The 15,374-nt window shown below is 48.3% G+C and overlaps 1 protein-coding gene across 2 annotated transcripts in view; it reads left to right on the forward strand.

The window, feature by feature from the left end:
• Positions 1-655: 655 nt before the first annotated feature.
• Positions 656-15,374, forward strand: part of PDE2A (phosphodiesterase 2A) — a 353,586-nt gene continuing 338,867 nt past the window's right edge. The window contains exon 1 of one of the 2 annotated variants that reach the window (XM_083609655.1): positions 656-1,052. In XM_083609655.1, the coding sequence (XP_083465781.1) occupies positions 985-1,052 (68 nt within the window). In that variant the 5' untranslated portion in view covers positions 656-984. Of the gene's footprint in view, positions 1,053-1,836; positions 1,866-15,374 lie in introns of those variants that run through there. The other variant, XM_083609657.1, reaches the window with a different exon arrangement.

Here is a 15,374-nt window from a genome sequence, read left to right on the forward strand (position 1 = left end):
CTCATGCACCTAGTGTTGCTTACTCACTGGCCTACAGAGAGGGGCTGGAGCAAACACTAGTTTTGTCTTGGACCCCACAACTGGAAGACCCACACCCTGGATATGTGGGGAGATGGGGAGGCTGGGCGGCAGCACCTCGAGGAAACGCATCCCTTAGAGCAGCGGTTCTCAACCTGTGGGTCCCCAGATGTTGTTGGATTATAACTCCCATCATCCCTGAGCTCTGGCCTTGCTAGCTAGGGGTGATGGGAGTTGTAGTTCAACAACATCTGGGGACCCACTGGTTGAGAAAGGCTGACCTTAGCTCAGAGTGTCAGAGGCCCCCACTTCTGTATTGTTGTTTCCTTGATTCCTGTGTTCAGGTTTTGGGGCTGATCTCCAACGAGCCTTTGCGCCTTCACCCCTGCAGTGTTGTGAAATGCTGCTGGGCTCGCTGTCAACAGCTCAGGGCGGTGGGTGGTGCATATTCTATACCCCACTTTTCCTTTTTTTAAAAACAAACCCAGATGTGTCAGTGAGCAAGAGCCAGCCTTTCCGCACCGCCTAGTCCTGGCAGAGGCGACAACACGCCTCTAACCCTCTCTGCTTTGCGACACCACGAAAGAGCTGCCACGAAACCGACCCGCGGGTTCGCCAAAGCGGGCTCCTCGCTCGCTTGTTCACGCGCCACACATCCACGCTCTCTCTCTCTCTCTCTCGCTCCCTCTCTCGCTCACTCCCCCCTCCTTCTGCATGCTTCGGCAACCTGCATTAGGATCCGTTACAGCATCAGCCTTGAGAGCAGAGCAGAGCGAGCGAGCGAGCGAGAGAGAGGAGAGTCCCTAACACAGCTCCATCATTTGCCTTCTTCGGTGGAGGCGAGCGGCGGCTGCCTCGCCCCGGGGGCCACTGGGGCGGCATCCCTGGCCACCGGCCTCTGCCTTCCCGCCCGCCCGCCTCCTCCTCTTCGTCCTTCTGGCGAGGCTGAGGAAAGGATGAGGAGTCATGGGCCAAGCTTGCGGCCACTCCATCCTCTGCCGGAGCCAGCAGTACCAGCCGGCGGCATCTGACTTGTGAGTGGTTCGTCCTTCCCTCGGAGTCCCTGGCCGCCGCCAGGAGTTCGGAGACTTATGGGGAATTTGGGAGGGGGGAGGGGGAGAGGGAGGCGGACGGGACCGGAGCCGAAGGAGCCTGGCTGGCGGAGAGGCGGGGAGAGAGAGAGACAGAGAGGCGAAATCGGGAGGTGGAGAGAGTTGGAGAGGAATGCAGGCAGTTCGGAAATAGCAGCCAGGAAGAACAAAAGGCTTTGGAGAAAGAGAGAGAGAGATGGCGGGGAGGGGCGCGCGCGCACAGAAGCGCTGGGAAGAGTGAATAGACCGAGATGGGAACGCGGGGGGGGGGGGGAATAGAGGGGGAAAGGATGATGGAATGTGGAAGGTGAAAGAGGGGGTAAAGGGGGGGATTTAGAGGGTGTGTGTGGAGAGAAAAGTTCTCCCTGCAGCTGGATGGAAAGCGTTGAGCTGGACCAAAAAAAAAAAAAAGCCAAGAGGGCTTTGCTCCCCTCTGGGTGGTCCCTCGGCTGCAGGCACACCTGTCCAAGGTAGAAGGGAGTGGGGCGCGCGGCATCCCCCTCCCCAAGCGGTTGCCAGGGCGACGCCGAGGGATGCTGTGCTCCGCCTGCCTTAGAGCATCCCTGCATCCCACGCCGGCCGCCCTTGGGTACCTCTCGGCGAGCGCTGTCCGTGGTGCTGAAGGCGGGAGGTTGCGCGGAGCGAGGCGGAGCGCCTGCAGCGCCTGGCGAGGGGAAGGGCGAGAGGGAGGAAGACGCTGGCTCCACATGGGCGACTTTGCCAGGTGCGGAGACACCTGAGGATGCGGCTGGGCAGGTAGCTGGGATTCCCCTCGCTGAGCTGGGCTGCTCCTTCCTCCGGGGTTGAGTCGGTGTCACTGTGATGGTCGGCTGGCCGGGTGCAAAGAAGGCAACAGTTTGGGGTGGGTGTGGGTAAAACGGTTTTGGTCAAGTTCTGCCTTCCGTTTCCTCCAGGATATGCTGGCGCAGGGCGGGGTGGGGGACATCCCCTGAGGGAACAGGAGCCTGAAAAGTGTTCCACCCGTAAGGAGAGCTTCCCTTGTAGTGTTGATACAGGGAACCACATTCCTCAAAGTTTGGTTGCTGCTCAAAACTAGAAATGCATGGAAAGGTGTGGACTGTGAGTTATGGAAGGGCTACTTTGGATCTTGTGGGGGGTCAGTCGGATTCCCCTAAGAGTGGTCATTTGATGTTTGCAAGCATTTGAAGTGAAATGTCATAAAGAGTGAAAGGTGAAAGTGGTCCAGTGAGTGGCTGCAACCTTGTTGTGGTTTTCAGCTTTGCATCTCTTTCATCCAGAGCGCTGGATGGTTGGCACCATGTTGAGAAGAAGCCTCAGTTTGGTTAGGGCTACAAACGAAGGTCTCTCCCACCCCCACCCCCCAGCTGGTTTTGTGTGCTCTTGGGCTAAGGGGAGGAAGACCAAGATATTGTTATTTCTGCTTAGATTGCAGTATGTGGCTTGCTTCAGAAGAGACACATCACTTTGATGGTGCCAATGAAAGGCAGAGGATGGAAATGGAATACATTACTTGCTATCCAGTGCCCTGGATCAAGAAACTTCTCCCCTCTTATCTTTTAAGCTGAAGGAGCAAATGCTCTTGTGATCTTCCATGATCTGATGGTGTGGTTCGCTGTTCCAGTTGAAAAGTGGAAAGGCTCAGGCCTTTGCATGTCATGGAGTTGCACAGGTGCAACACCCAGGGAGTTGCTCTGTCTCGAGTGGTGCAAATGCTCTGGTGCAAGTGTGCAAAATGGGGAGGAAGAGGGTGTGGGAAGACACAAGTCAAAGGAGTGACAGCAGCAACTCCAGTCCTGAGCAGGACAAAATACACTTCTTGCAGGGGTGCAACCATCAATGATGATGGTGATGATTTATTTGTCGCATTCATATCCCTCCTTTTTCTCCAAGGAGCTCAAGGTGGTGTACATGGTTCTCCCCTTCCTCATTTAACCCCCACAACAATCCTGTGAGGTAGATTAGGCTGAGAGGCCATGACTGGCCCAAGGTCACCCAGGCCCTAGGCCTACACTCTAACCATTATGCCACACTGCCTCTTACCAAGACCCACAGGTGCAACAGACCACAGGATGCTGAGTAGGTATTGCAGCACAAAGTACAAGCAGTTGCACACCAACAGCCCTATAGAATAAAACTAAAATCTCAGAAGTTTTCAAGTGGTTCAGGTGACAATTTTCACAGATGGCTGAGGAAGAGCCCTGTGCTGCTCTGAAGCTTGGCAGCCTGCCAGCGCAGCTAGTCCTCTAGAAGAAGGCAGGCAGGCCCCATTAAATGGTACCCACTGAAGACACTGAACAGAACCATCCTCATTATCCCTTCTATGTTGAACAGGCCTTCAAGAGCCTACATTTTGTGCTATGCTTTGATACTTTGAGCCCACGTGAAAGTCCTGGCTTACCTACCTCTTCCAGATAATTAGGATGACTTGCGCATTGTGGAAAATATAATGTCAGAAGTGGGGGCACACCATGGTCAGGTCTCTGGCAGTCATGCTAGGGGTTGTGGGAGTTGCACAAAAACCCGCTGTGTGACCCACTGTGCTAATGATGCCATCACTGCTCTTCCTCTATTTACATAGGCCACATAAACCAGCTGCTGTGCTTGTAGACTCTTGTAAAGCCTTTAGGCGAAGTAGGTATGTTGTCCTCCCCCCACCCCCTTTTACGAATATATATAAGAGCAAAACACACAGCCAGGGAATAAATAGAAACACATCAGACTGTTAAAATGACAGCTAAACTTCAAGAACCAGTTCAGCTCATGCATATATGAAGTCATCTCACTAGGCAATTTGGGGCAAGGTGTCATCAGCACACTGACGATGCCCAGATCTCTTTCTCTGTAGCATCTTCATCACAAGAAGCTGTGCAAGGCCTGGAACGGTGCCTGGACTCAGTGATGGCTGAATGAGGGCCAGTAAACAGATTTTGAATCCTGGCGAGATGGAGACACCGTGGGAGGATAGTTCCTGAGTCTGGATAATTGATCCATTGTCCCACGGTCGATCCTGCAGGAGTTGTGTGGCCAAAGCATACAACATGGGCTCAAAAGCACATGGCTCCCATGTTGCAAAAGCTCCACTGGTGACCTGTCTGTTTTGAGGCACAATTCCAAGTGCTGCTATGACCTATCAAGCCCTTTAAGGCTTAAGTCCAGGCTATCTGAAAGACTGTATTCCCTCATATGAACCTACCTGGGCTCTGAGGAAGCCCTTCTCTTAGTCCCACCACTCTCACGGGGACATTTGATGTGGATGTGGAAGAGGGTCTCCTCAGTGGTGGCTTCTCCCAAACAACTTTGGAACTCTCTCCCTAGAGAAGCCAGACTGTCTCCCTCCTGGTTTTCCTTCTACCAACAGGTGAAGGCAGTTTTATTCCAGCAGGTCTTTGGGAACTGACTGCATTTTAAGGAAAGGGAGTTTAAAGAGTGCTGTGCTGATTTTTATTATCTGTACTTCAATAGATTTTTTAATATATATTTTGTTTTAATTCTTTTAACAGTACTGTTTGATATATTTTAAGCTATTTGTGTTTTACTTGTGTGGTTATGGTTTGTGGAAGCTGCCTTCAGTCCTGGTTTGGGGCCTGAGATGATATTATTATTATTATTATTATTATTATTATTATTATTATTATTAGCTTTGAGGAGGTGCTCTCTCTTGGCAGAAAGTAGTGTTGGCATAAAGGTGTCATAAGAGGCTCATGAATTACGATCCTCAGACAGCAGCAAAAGTGTGTCTTCTTGGCAGATTTATACCGAAACTGACACTCATACGGATCTTAATAGAGGGATAATCTTCATGGAACACTCATGCAACATCAAAATATAGACATCCATTGCTGCAGTGGGGAGCAGCCCAGCACCAAATGTCTACATTTCTTTGGTTCGAGAGAATTAGCTAATTTATTCTAACCATGACTAAACTCTCTCACACACAAAACATACACACGAGGAGAGGCATAGATGGCTCTCAGATCGCCTCCTTAAATCTGCTCTTTTCTGGGCTAAACATCCCCAACCCCTTCAACCGTTCCTCATAGGGCTTAGTTTCCAGACCTTTGATCATCTTGACCACCTGCCTCTGCACACTTTCTAGCTTGTCCACACCCTCCTTAAACTGTGGGTGAAATATACTCAGAGTCGCAAAGTGATTTCATGCTCTTTATTCAGCTCATAGTGGTGAGGAGGAATGAATGAAAGTCCCCTCAAGGTATCTGCTTTATATACATTATTTACACAATGGGCTGCACATGATTGGCTAATTCCGGAATTCTACTGTAAGCCAATCAGGTTGTGGATTCACTTCTATCTGGAGCATGATTGGGTGGTTCCTGCCAACCAATCATACTGCTGCATTGTTCTAGGACCAATCAGACTGCTGCATTCTGAATCCTATTGTTCTAGGACCAATCAGACTGCTGCCTTTTGGATCATATTGTTCTAGGACCAATCAGACTGCTGCAGTTTGGATCCTATTCAACTCAGTACATAACAGTGGGGCAGGGCGAGGTTTTAGTCTCACGAGGAGAGAGCCCATCTCTCTAGGCTCCCCTCTGCTCCCTGCAAATATTGGAGTGCCTTGCTCACTTTCTGTGCACAAGCCTTGAGGCCATCGGTGCAACTCTCTCGGTGTCTCTTTCACACGATGCCGCTAGTCTCCCTGCCTTGCAAATGAAAACCCACTGGAACCATTTTCAAAAACCATGCCGGCTGCTGAAGCAGGGTGTCTCCCCGGCTCTTGCAGCCAGCAGCCTGGCACTATTAAATATCCAGCCCGAGGTGTTTTGTGCTCTGAGTCTTGATCTGCTTATTTACCCCCAGCGGCTGCTGGATGGAAGTAGGTCACACTGCGTGAGTTGGATCGTGTCTTCCTCTGCACTCACTGCATGGTCATTGCAGGACATCCAACAATTGCTCCTCCGCCTTCCGTTGACTGGCCCTTTGTCCCCGCTTAGTAAACTCTTTCTCTCTTTCCTCTCCTTTCCTTTCTGTATATTTATTTACTTATCACGTTTCTATACTTATCACGGCCTAGGACCCTCGTACCTACGGGGCCGCCTCTCCCGGTCTGCCCCACGGAGGACCTTAAGGTCCACAAATAACAACACTTTGGTGGTCCTGAGCCTCAAGGAGGTGAGATTGGTCTCAACTAGGGCTAGGGCCTTTTCAGCACTGGCCCCAACGTGGTGGAACGCTCTGTCACAAGAGACCAGGGCTCTGCAGGATCTGATTTCTTTCCGCAGGGCCTGTAGGACAGAGTTGTTCCGCCTGGCCTTTGGCTTGGAATCAACTCAATCCCTCCCCCTCTTTCCTTTTTCCTTTCTCCTTCTGTGATGGAACTCCTATTTGGGGACTTCCCTGGCTTTTTTCTGGCCCACGCAGGACCAGTCTGGATAGTTGGCCTTGGTGAAGACTTGACGTTTTCATCCCCCCAAAAGTTTTTGATTTGCCTTTCTACTGAAATGAGGCTGCATTTTAATGTTGTATTTTAATGTTGTATTTTAATCAATTGTTTTTATACCTGGTTTTAGCCGCCCCCAGCCCGGTCTTGGCTGGGGAGGGCGGCGTATAAATAAAATTTATTGTTATTATTTTATTGTTATCCCACCTTTTCCTCCAAGGAACTTAGGGTGGGGCACATGGTTCTTCTCACAACATCCCTGCGAGGTAGGTCAGGCTGAAAGGCCATGTCTGTCCCTCCAGCTCCACCCAGTGAGCTTCAAGTAGAACCCTGGCCTCCCATGGTCGTAGTTCCCATTTCATCATCACAACAACCCTGTGAGGGAGGCCAGGTTGAAAGGCAGCCACTGGTCCAAGTTGACCCAGTGAGATTTATGGCCAAGAGGGAATCTAAACCCTGTTCTCCCAGGTCCTATTCTGACACCACTGCATCATAATTTTCTGTGGGCCCATGTGAACTCCTACCTACCAACAGAGGAGAGGACACTTAACCTGAAAAAGTAGGGTACGATGTTCTCCATTAGCCTTGAGGTTGTTGCAGGCCCAGGAGTAAAGTTTCGTACAATGGTTTTGCTTGGTCATCTCTATTAATGAAAATGTGGTGTCATTTGTTTAATTATTATTTTTTGCAATAAATTCTAATGCATGGTGAAGGTTAGGATCTGTATCATGCAATAAGGCTTGTCCACATTTACCACTAGGAATCATAAAGTCGGAAAAGAACCTAAGGATCATCTAGTCCATCCCTTTTTAAACCATACAAATTGGTGTCCCTCACAGCCTCCTGTGGGAGGGAGTTCCGTAGTCTAACCGTGCGGTTTCTTTATCTGTCCTGAATTTCCCAGCATTCGGCTTCATGAGGTGCCCACGAGTTCGCTCACAGCCTCACAGAAGTCTGCTTTGAAGATGCGTCCTTCTATTGATATAGACACATCCTTGATATTCTGACAATCCCTTCATTTCTTCCTCTCTCTGCTTGACTGACGGGATGAGAGAGAGAGGGAGAGAGAGAGAGAAGAGAGAGAGAGGAACATCTGTGGGATGGGATGCTGAAATATCGGTTGACATGGTGTGATAAAAGGAACATAATATCAAGGCAGCTTATCATGTATTTATGCAGCATGGAGGCACATCTTATCAGAGCAATTATGCTTAATAAATGAGTTGCAAGACAACAGAGACCCCAGAGTGAATAATTGCCTTATTGGGCCATACCCAGAGCTAGTTTAAGACTTGACTGCCTTCCGTACGTGTTGTTGTTGTTTAGTCGTTTAGTCGTGTCCGACTCTTCGTGACCCCATGGACCAGAGCACGCCAGGCACTCCTGTCTTCCACTGCCTCCCGCAGTTTGTTCAGACTCATGTTTGTAGCTTCGAAGACACTATCCAGCCATCTCGTCCTCTGTCGTCCCCTTCTCCTTGTGCCCTCCATCTTTCCCAACATCAGGGTCTTTTCCAGGGAGTCTTCTCTTCTCATGAGGTGGCCAAAGTCTTGGAGCCTCAGCTTCACGATCTGTCCTTCCAGTGAGCACTCAGGGCTGATTTCCTTCAGAATGGATCGGTTTGATCTTCTTGCAGTCCATGGGACTCTCAAGAGTCTCCTCCAGCACCATAATTCAAAAGCATCCATTCTTCGGCGATCAGCCTTCTTTATGGTCCAGCTCTCACTTCCATACATCACTACCTTGCTTACGTAGGAAACTGCAAATTCACCAGAACGTAAGTGATGGAAATGCAACTCCTTCAAGTTTTCAAGGGTGGTTTTTTTGGGGGTGGGGGACAGTTACTGTTCCATACTTGGTTCACAGGCCATGACTGACAGCGTGTCAAAAAACCCAGAGGGGTTTTCCTAGAATAGCAAAAGAGGAAGAAGGGAAAAAAGGGATCCTTTTGTGTCTGCACTGCCTGTGACATTGCAAAGCCGCCTGGGTGTGGAGGGAGGCCAAAATGTCTCCCACAGGCCTCAGGGTGATTTCGGTCTGTGAAAAGAGTACAGAGGACTGACAAAAAGCCAAATGTCCAAAGAGAACCCTAGAAGAAAAAGGAAATGTTTAGAATTTTTTAGTTTAGAGAAAAGGCAAGTACAGTGGTACCTTGGTTATCAAACTTAATCTGTTCTGGAAGTCTATTCCAAAAATCAAAGTGTTCCAAACTCAAGGCACGCTTTCCCAAAATGCAAAACGGATTAATCCATTCCAGACTTTTAAAAACAACCCCTAAAACAGCAATTTAACATGAATTTTACTATCTAACAAGACCATTGATCCATAAAATGAAAGCAATAAACAATGTACTGTACTGTAAAATAAATAAAACAATATTGTAGATGATAAAAATTAAAATTATTTTTTTCCTCACCTGCACTGAAGATAGTCATTGTTTGGATGGCGGGCTTTTATCCATTTCTGCAGTCACACAATCAATCAATCAATCAATCAATCAATCAGTAGCTGCACTGGGATCCACACAGCCACAACAACAAATTAACTGAAAAAGCCTTGAAACAAAAAAAACGCAAAATAAATAGCAAAAACAAAAGCACCAAATATAAGCTCCAAATTTCACCTCAGAAGACTGCAATCGGAGACGGAAGGCTTGAATTACAATGGGTGGGACGCAAATTAGCAGTGCAACAGGAAACAGAGGGGGACGAAAAATGGGGCACGTTCAGCTTCCAAAAAAAGTTCAAAAACCGGCACACTTACTTCTGGTTTTGCAGTGTTCTGGTTCCAAGTTATTCGTGAACTAAGCTGTTCGAAAACCAAGGTACCACTGTAACAGGTGACACAAAAGTAATATATAAAATTATACATGGCATGGAGAAAGTGAATAGAGAAACATCTATCTATCTATATCTATCATCTTGTTTGTTTTGACAGATTAGAGAACTGGGCCAAAACAAACAAGATGAATTTTAACAGGGAGAAATGTAAAGTATTGCACTTGGGCAAAAAAAATGAGAGGCACAAATACAAGATGGGTGACACCTGGCTTGAGAGCAGTACATGTGAAAAGGATCTAGGAGTCTTGGTTGACCACAAACTTGACATGAGCCAACAGTGTGACGCGGCAGCTAAAAAAGCCAATGCAATTCTGGGCTGCATCAATAGGAGTATAGCTTCTAGATCAAGGGAAGTAATAGTGCCACTGTATTCTGCTCTGGTCAGACCTCACAGTTCTGGGCACCACAGTTCAAGAAGGACACTGACAAACTGGAACGTGTCCAGAGAAGGGCAACCAAAATGGTCAAAGGCCTGGAAACGATGCCTTATGAGGAACGGCTAAGGGAGCTGGGCATGTTTAGCCTGGAGAAGAGGAGGTTAAGGGGTGATATGATAGCCATGTTCAAATATATAAAAGGATGTCACATAGAGGAGGGAGAAAGGTTGTTTTCTGCTGCTCCAGAGAAGCGGACACGGAGCAATGGATCCAAACTACAAGAAAGAAGATTCCACCTAAACATAGGAAGAACTTCCTGACAGTAAGAGCTGTTCGACAGTGGAATTTGCTGCCAAGGAGTGTGGTGGAGTCTCCTTCTTTGGAGGTCTTTAAGCAGAGGCTTGACAACCATATGTCAGGAGTGCTCTGATGGTGTTTCCTGCTTGGCAGGGGGTTGGACTCGATGGCCCTTGTGGTCTCTTCCAACTCTATGATTCTATGATTCTATGATCTATCTATCTATCTATCATCTATCATCTCATAACACTAGAATTCATGGGCATCCAATGATGATGAATGCTGGAAGATTCGGGAAAGATAGAAAGAAGTCATTCTTCACACGATACGTAGATACACTATGGAACTCCCTCCCACAGGAGGCAGTGGTGGCCACCAACATGGATGGATTCAAAAGAGGATTAAATTCACAGAATCATAGAGTTGGAAGGGACCCATGGGTCATCTAGTCCCACCCCCTGCAATGCCAGAATCTCAACTATCTCTGCAATCTCTGCTTAAAAACCTCCAAGAAAGGAGAGTGCACAAGGTGGTGGGCTCTCCTTCCTTGCAGGATATTAAGCAGAAGTTGGGTGGCCATCTGTCATGCATGCTTGAGTTGAGATCCCTGCATTGCAGGGGGTTGGACTAGATGACCCCCGGGGTCCCTCCCAACTCTACAGTTCTATGATTCTGTTTGCCTTTTCAGCTGGAGATTTGCATTATGCTGTGCATGAGGGTGGGAAGAATAAAAAGGAGACCCATAGCCTTGGCTCCTGCTGTTTCCCTCTGCTTCACTGTCAGTCTGTGATTCAGGCCCCCAATCACTGCCTCTTAGCTAACCCTGCAGTTTTGTCCCTCCGTGGGGGACATTTTCCTCCCTGATTATCTGGTTATCCAAGTGTTTTATGGCTCTGGCATCTAAGCAAATGCACAACGCTGCCTCTTCTGGATGGCGCAGAGGCCGCCGAAAGAGCGGAGACACAGCACGCAGCGTTGGGGGACGGCAGCCCCCCGTCCTTTCCAGAAAAGACCTGTGTTTGGATTTCCAAAACACAATGGGATAGGGATATTTCTGCAAGGCCTCTGTGCACGCATTTCCGCTGCAAGAAATGCACGGCAGCCTCCGCAATGGGGCTCTCTTCATGAAACAGGAGGGGGAAACAATGGGGTTTATTATTTGCAATGGGCTGCCCTTTCCGGCCTCTGATGCCATGGTCGTCATTCCACCACCGAATGCCAGGCACGGGTTACAATTGTGGTGTTCATGTCAGCTGGCTTCAGAAGCTGCCTCTGCCTACGGACATTTTTAGATGTGTAGTAGCAAGACCAGCACTTTTGAGATGCACACTTGACCGCTGTCGATGCAAGCTAGAATTGCGTCAGCTTTCCCCCCTGCTGCTTCATGCTGCTGGGCTTAAATCTGGGAGGGGGCTCTGCTGAGACCTTCTTGCCCAAGCCCACCCACCCCACTCTGGGCTAGACTTAAGACATTCCACCTGCTCCCATTTCCCCAGTTTCCTGTGTGATATCTTGCCTGCTGTGCCACATGAAATGCTGCCCCTGTTTTGGCCTTGTTAAAAAATGTGATGCCTTTGTCAGGAGTTCAGCCTACACTTGAGTAGGACACTGGCAGAGACACATGCCCAACTGGCATGTTCTCTCCCTCCTGGTCAATCGTTCGGGAGCTTCCAAAGCTTTCTTCAGCCCGAACATCACAGCGACCGATGCCAACAGACACCGGCACACTTAGGGATCCGCAGAGTTTGTGCATTTTGCACGACAGACCTCAGCAACTCAGCATTTTGGCTAATCTACTTCATTTACATATAAACACACACGGAGCACTGCACCATGGCTCCCTCTCTCTCTAGCATCAGACAGCAAAGAGAAAAAGTACAAAGGACAATAGTCCCACTTCACGGAACACAGGAACACAAACATCCTGTCTCCGTCACTTCCCACTCTATGGAGTCAAAACACATACCGTCATGTGGTAGGCAACAATCCCTTGACTGCAATCAAGGAGCAGGAATTCTAACAGCCTTGTGAGTGACTTGGTATCTCTCAGGGTCCAATTCCTTGCCCCCTGGATTCCTAGAAGTTAAACAGCATGCCTCATTTCTTTCTTTCTTTTTAAAATATTTTTATTAAAGTTTTCTTGGTTTACAAAAGTATGCTCAATGTCTCTTTCTTCAAGTTACATTTTCCATAGGTCAGTTTCATTTGTTAAGACATTAGGGTTACATTAGGAAGAAAAGGGGGGGTAGAGGTGGAGGGGGAAAGGTGAGTGTGGGTGGGGTCGGGAGGCAATGTTTCTAATCTGCTTAATGTATGTGTGGGGTTTGGTGTCAGTGTTGTTTGTGCGGGTTCTCTTTGCTATTCACTTGTGTTCCTTTGGTGGCAAGAGAAATTGGGGTTGGCCTAAGGTGCGGTTGCTTGTTTGTGATTGGCTGTGGTGAACTTTGTTTTTGTGTGTGAGTGGGGCGGGTGGGTGTTTTTGAATCAGCCATATTGATTCGTATGCTGGTGGTGGATCTTGTCGTTGTCTTGTAGAGTTCATGCTCATAGAACTGTAGATCGGGAATGTTATGTACTGGGTTGAATAGGATTCAGAATGCAGCCGTCTGATTGCTCCTAGAACAATAGGATTTAGAATGCAGCAGTCTGATTGGTCCTAGAACAATAGGGTCCAGAATGCAGCAGTCTGATTGGTCCACAGGAACTACTCAATCTAGCTCCAGGTGGAAGTGAATCCGCAACCTGATTGGCCTACAGGTGAATCCTGGAATTAGCCAATCATGTGGGGCCCATTGTGTAAATAATGTATATAAAGCAGACATTCTGGGGGAACGTCCATTCCTCCTCACCACTATGAGCTGAATAAAGAGCATAAAATCCAATCTTGACTCACGTATATTTCAGGGAAGAAGAAAAGGAGTGTGGATTTGATATCCCGCTTTATCACTACCCAAAGGAGTCTCAAAGCGACTCACATTCTCCCTTCCCTTCCTTCCCTACAACAAACACTCTGTGAGGTGAGTGGGGCTGAGAGACTTCAGAGAAGTGTGACTAGCCCAAGGTCACCCAGCAGCTGCATGTGGAGGAGCGGAGATGCGAACCCGGTTCACCAGCACTTAACTACTACACCATGCTGGGACCCAAAGAGTCATCTAGTCCAACCCCCTGCAATGCATGGGGGGTTTCATTTACACTCCCAACCCCCCCCCCCCAGGAGCTTAAGGGCTTAAGGTGCTCAAACACACAATTTCATTTATATCCCACTTTCTCCAAGGAGCTCCAGGGCGCATACGCTGTTCCCCCAACAACCCTGTGAAGCAGACTAGGTTGAGAGGAAATGACTGGCCCAGGGCCACCCAGGGAGCTTCATAGCTGAGCAGGGATTTGAACCCTAGTCTCTCCCAGGTCCTAGTCTGACACACTAACCGCAACACTATGCTGGCTCCGATAATCCACCCTACTGATAATACGACTATATATACCATATTTTTCGCTCTATAACACGCACCCGACCATAACACGCACGTAGTTTTTAGAGCAGGAAAATCCGTAGGCATGCCACCCGTAGGCATTCCCTCCATAACACGCACAGACATTTCCCCTTACTTTTTAGGAGGAAAAAAGTGAGTGTTATGGTGCAAAAAATACGGTATATATTGCTATGGTCTTGAAAGACCTACATTGGCTCCCAGGATGTTTCCGAGCACAATTCAAAGTGTTGGTGCTGACCTTGAAAGCCCTAAACGGCCTCAAAGGCCCAGTAGACCTGAAGGAGCGTCTCCACCCCCATCATTCAGCCTGGAAACTGAGGTCCAGCGCCGAGGGCCTTCTGGTGGTTCCCTCCCTGCAAGAAGCGAGGTTACAGGGAAGCAGGCAGAGGGCCTTCTCGGTGGTGGCACCCGCCCTGTGGAACACCCTCCTTCCAGATGTCAAAGAGAAAAACAACTCCCAGACTTTTAGAAGACATCTGAAGGCAGCCCTGTTTAGGGAAAGTTTTTAATGTTCAATAGACTATTGTATTTTAATATTCTGTTGGAAGCCGCCCAGAGTGGCTGGGGAAACCCAGCCAGATGGGTGGGGTATAAATAAATAAATAAATAAATAAATAAATAAATAAATAAAAATTAGCACAGACACTGCAGCTGTGGAGGCATGTTTTGAAGTGTGGCTGCCTATTGTCAGGCAGCGATGTTTTCCTGCTGCATCTTTAGCCACCTTGTCTTTTGAATTGGTGGAAGACAGGCTATTATCAGAGGCAATGACTCCCGCAAATCAAGAAGAGGAGAGCCTTTGGTGATGGCTTGGGAGGGAGCTGTCAGCACTGACCTGGGAACAGGGGTGCCACAAGCATGACTCTGTTTCCACCGGAAAACATGGGCGTGCTTGGGATGGTAGCTCCACAGGGAGGTTCCTGGTGTACTCATAGAATCATAGAGTTGTATGGGAATCACATTTAAACAACTCCTGACCTTCCAACCTCCATTTGAAAACCTCTAGTGAAATGGAGCCCACCACTTTTGAACAGCTCTTAACTGTCAGATGGCTTTTCCTGATGTTTAGTCAGACCAATGGCTCCAAGTTGCAAGAAAGGAGACTCCTACTACAGTGGTACCTCGGGTTAAGAACTTAATTCGTTCCAGAGGTCTGTTCTTAACCTGAAACTGTTCTTAACCTGAAGCACCACTTTAGCTAATGGGGCCTCCTGCTGCCGCTGCACCGCCGGAACACGATTTCTGTTCTCATCCTGAAGCAAAGTTCTTAACCTGAAGCACTATTTCTGGGTTAGCGGAGTCTGTAGCCTGAAGTGTCTGTAACCTGAAGCGTCTGTAACCCAAGGTACCACTGTAAACATCAGGAACAACTTTCTGGCAGTAAGAGCTGTTCAAAAGTGGAACTGTCTCCCTTGGAAGGTGGTGGGCTCTCCTTCCTTGGGGTTTTTTTTAAACAGAGGGTGGATGGCCTTCTGTCAGAGATGCTTTAGCTGAAATTCCAGCATTTAAGGGGGCTGGACTAGATGACTTCTTGGGGTCCCTTCCAACTCTGTGACTCTGTGCAGACGTGACATCGCAGCCACCCCTCGTCTACCTCTGCTTTAGTCCCACTCTTAAAATACAGGCCTAACTTTCACAAGGTGGAAGTGATGGTATTCCAGCTGAGCTATTTAAAATTTTAAAAGATGATGCTGTTAAGGTGCTACACTCAATATGCCAGCAAGTTTGGAAAACTCAGCAGTGGCCAGAGGATTGGAGAAGATCAGTCTACATCCCAATCCCAAAGAAGGGCAGTGCTAAAGAATGCTCCAACTACCGCACAATTGCACTCATTTCACACGCTAGCAAGGTTATGCTTAAAATTCTACAAGGAAGGC

The sequence above is a fragment of the Podarcis filfolensis genome, assembly GCF_964270895.1.
Source record: "Podarcis filfolensis genome assembly, chromosome: 4".
NCBI lineage: Eukaryota > Metazoa > Chordata > Lepidosauria > Squamata > Lacertidae > Podarcis > Podarcis filfolensis.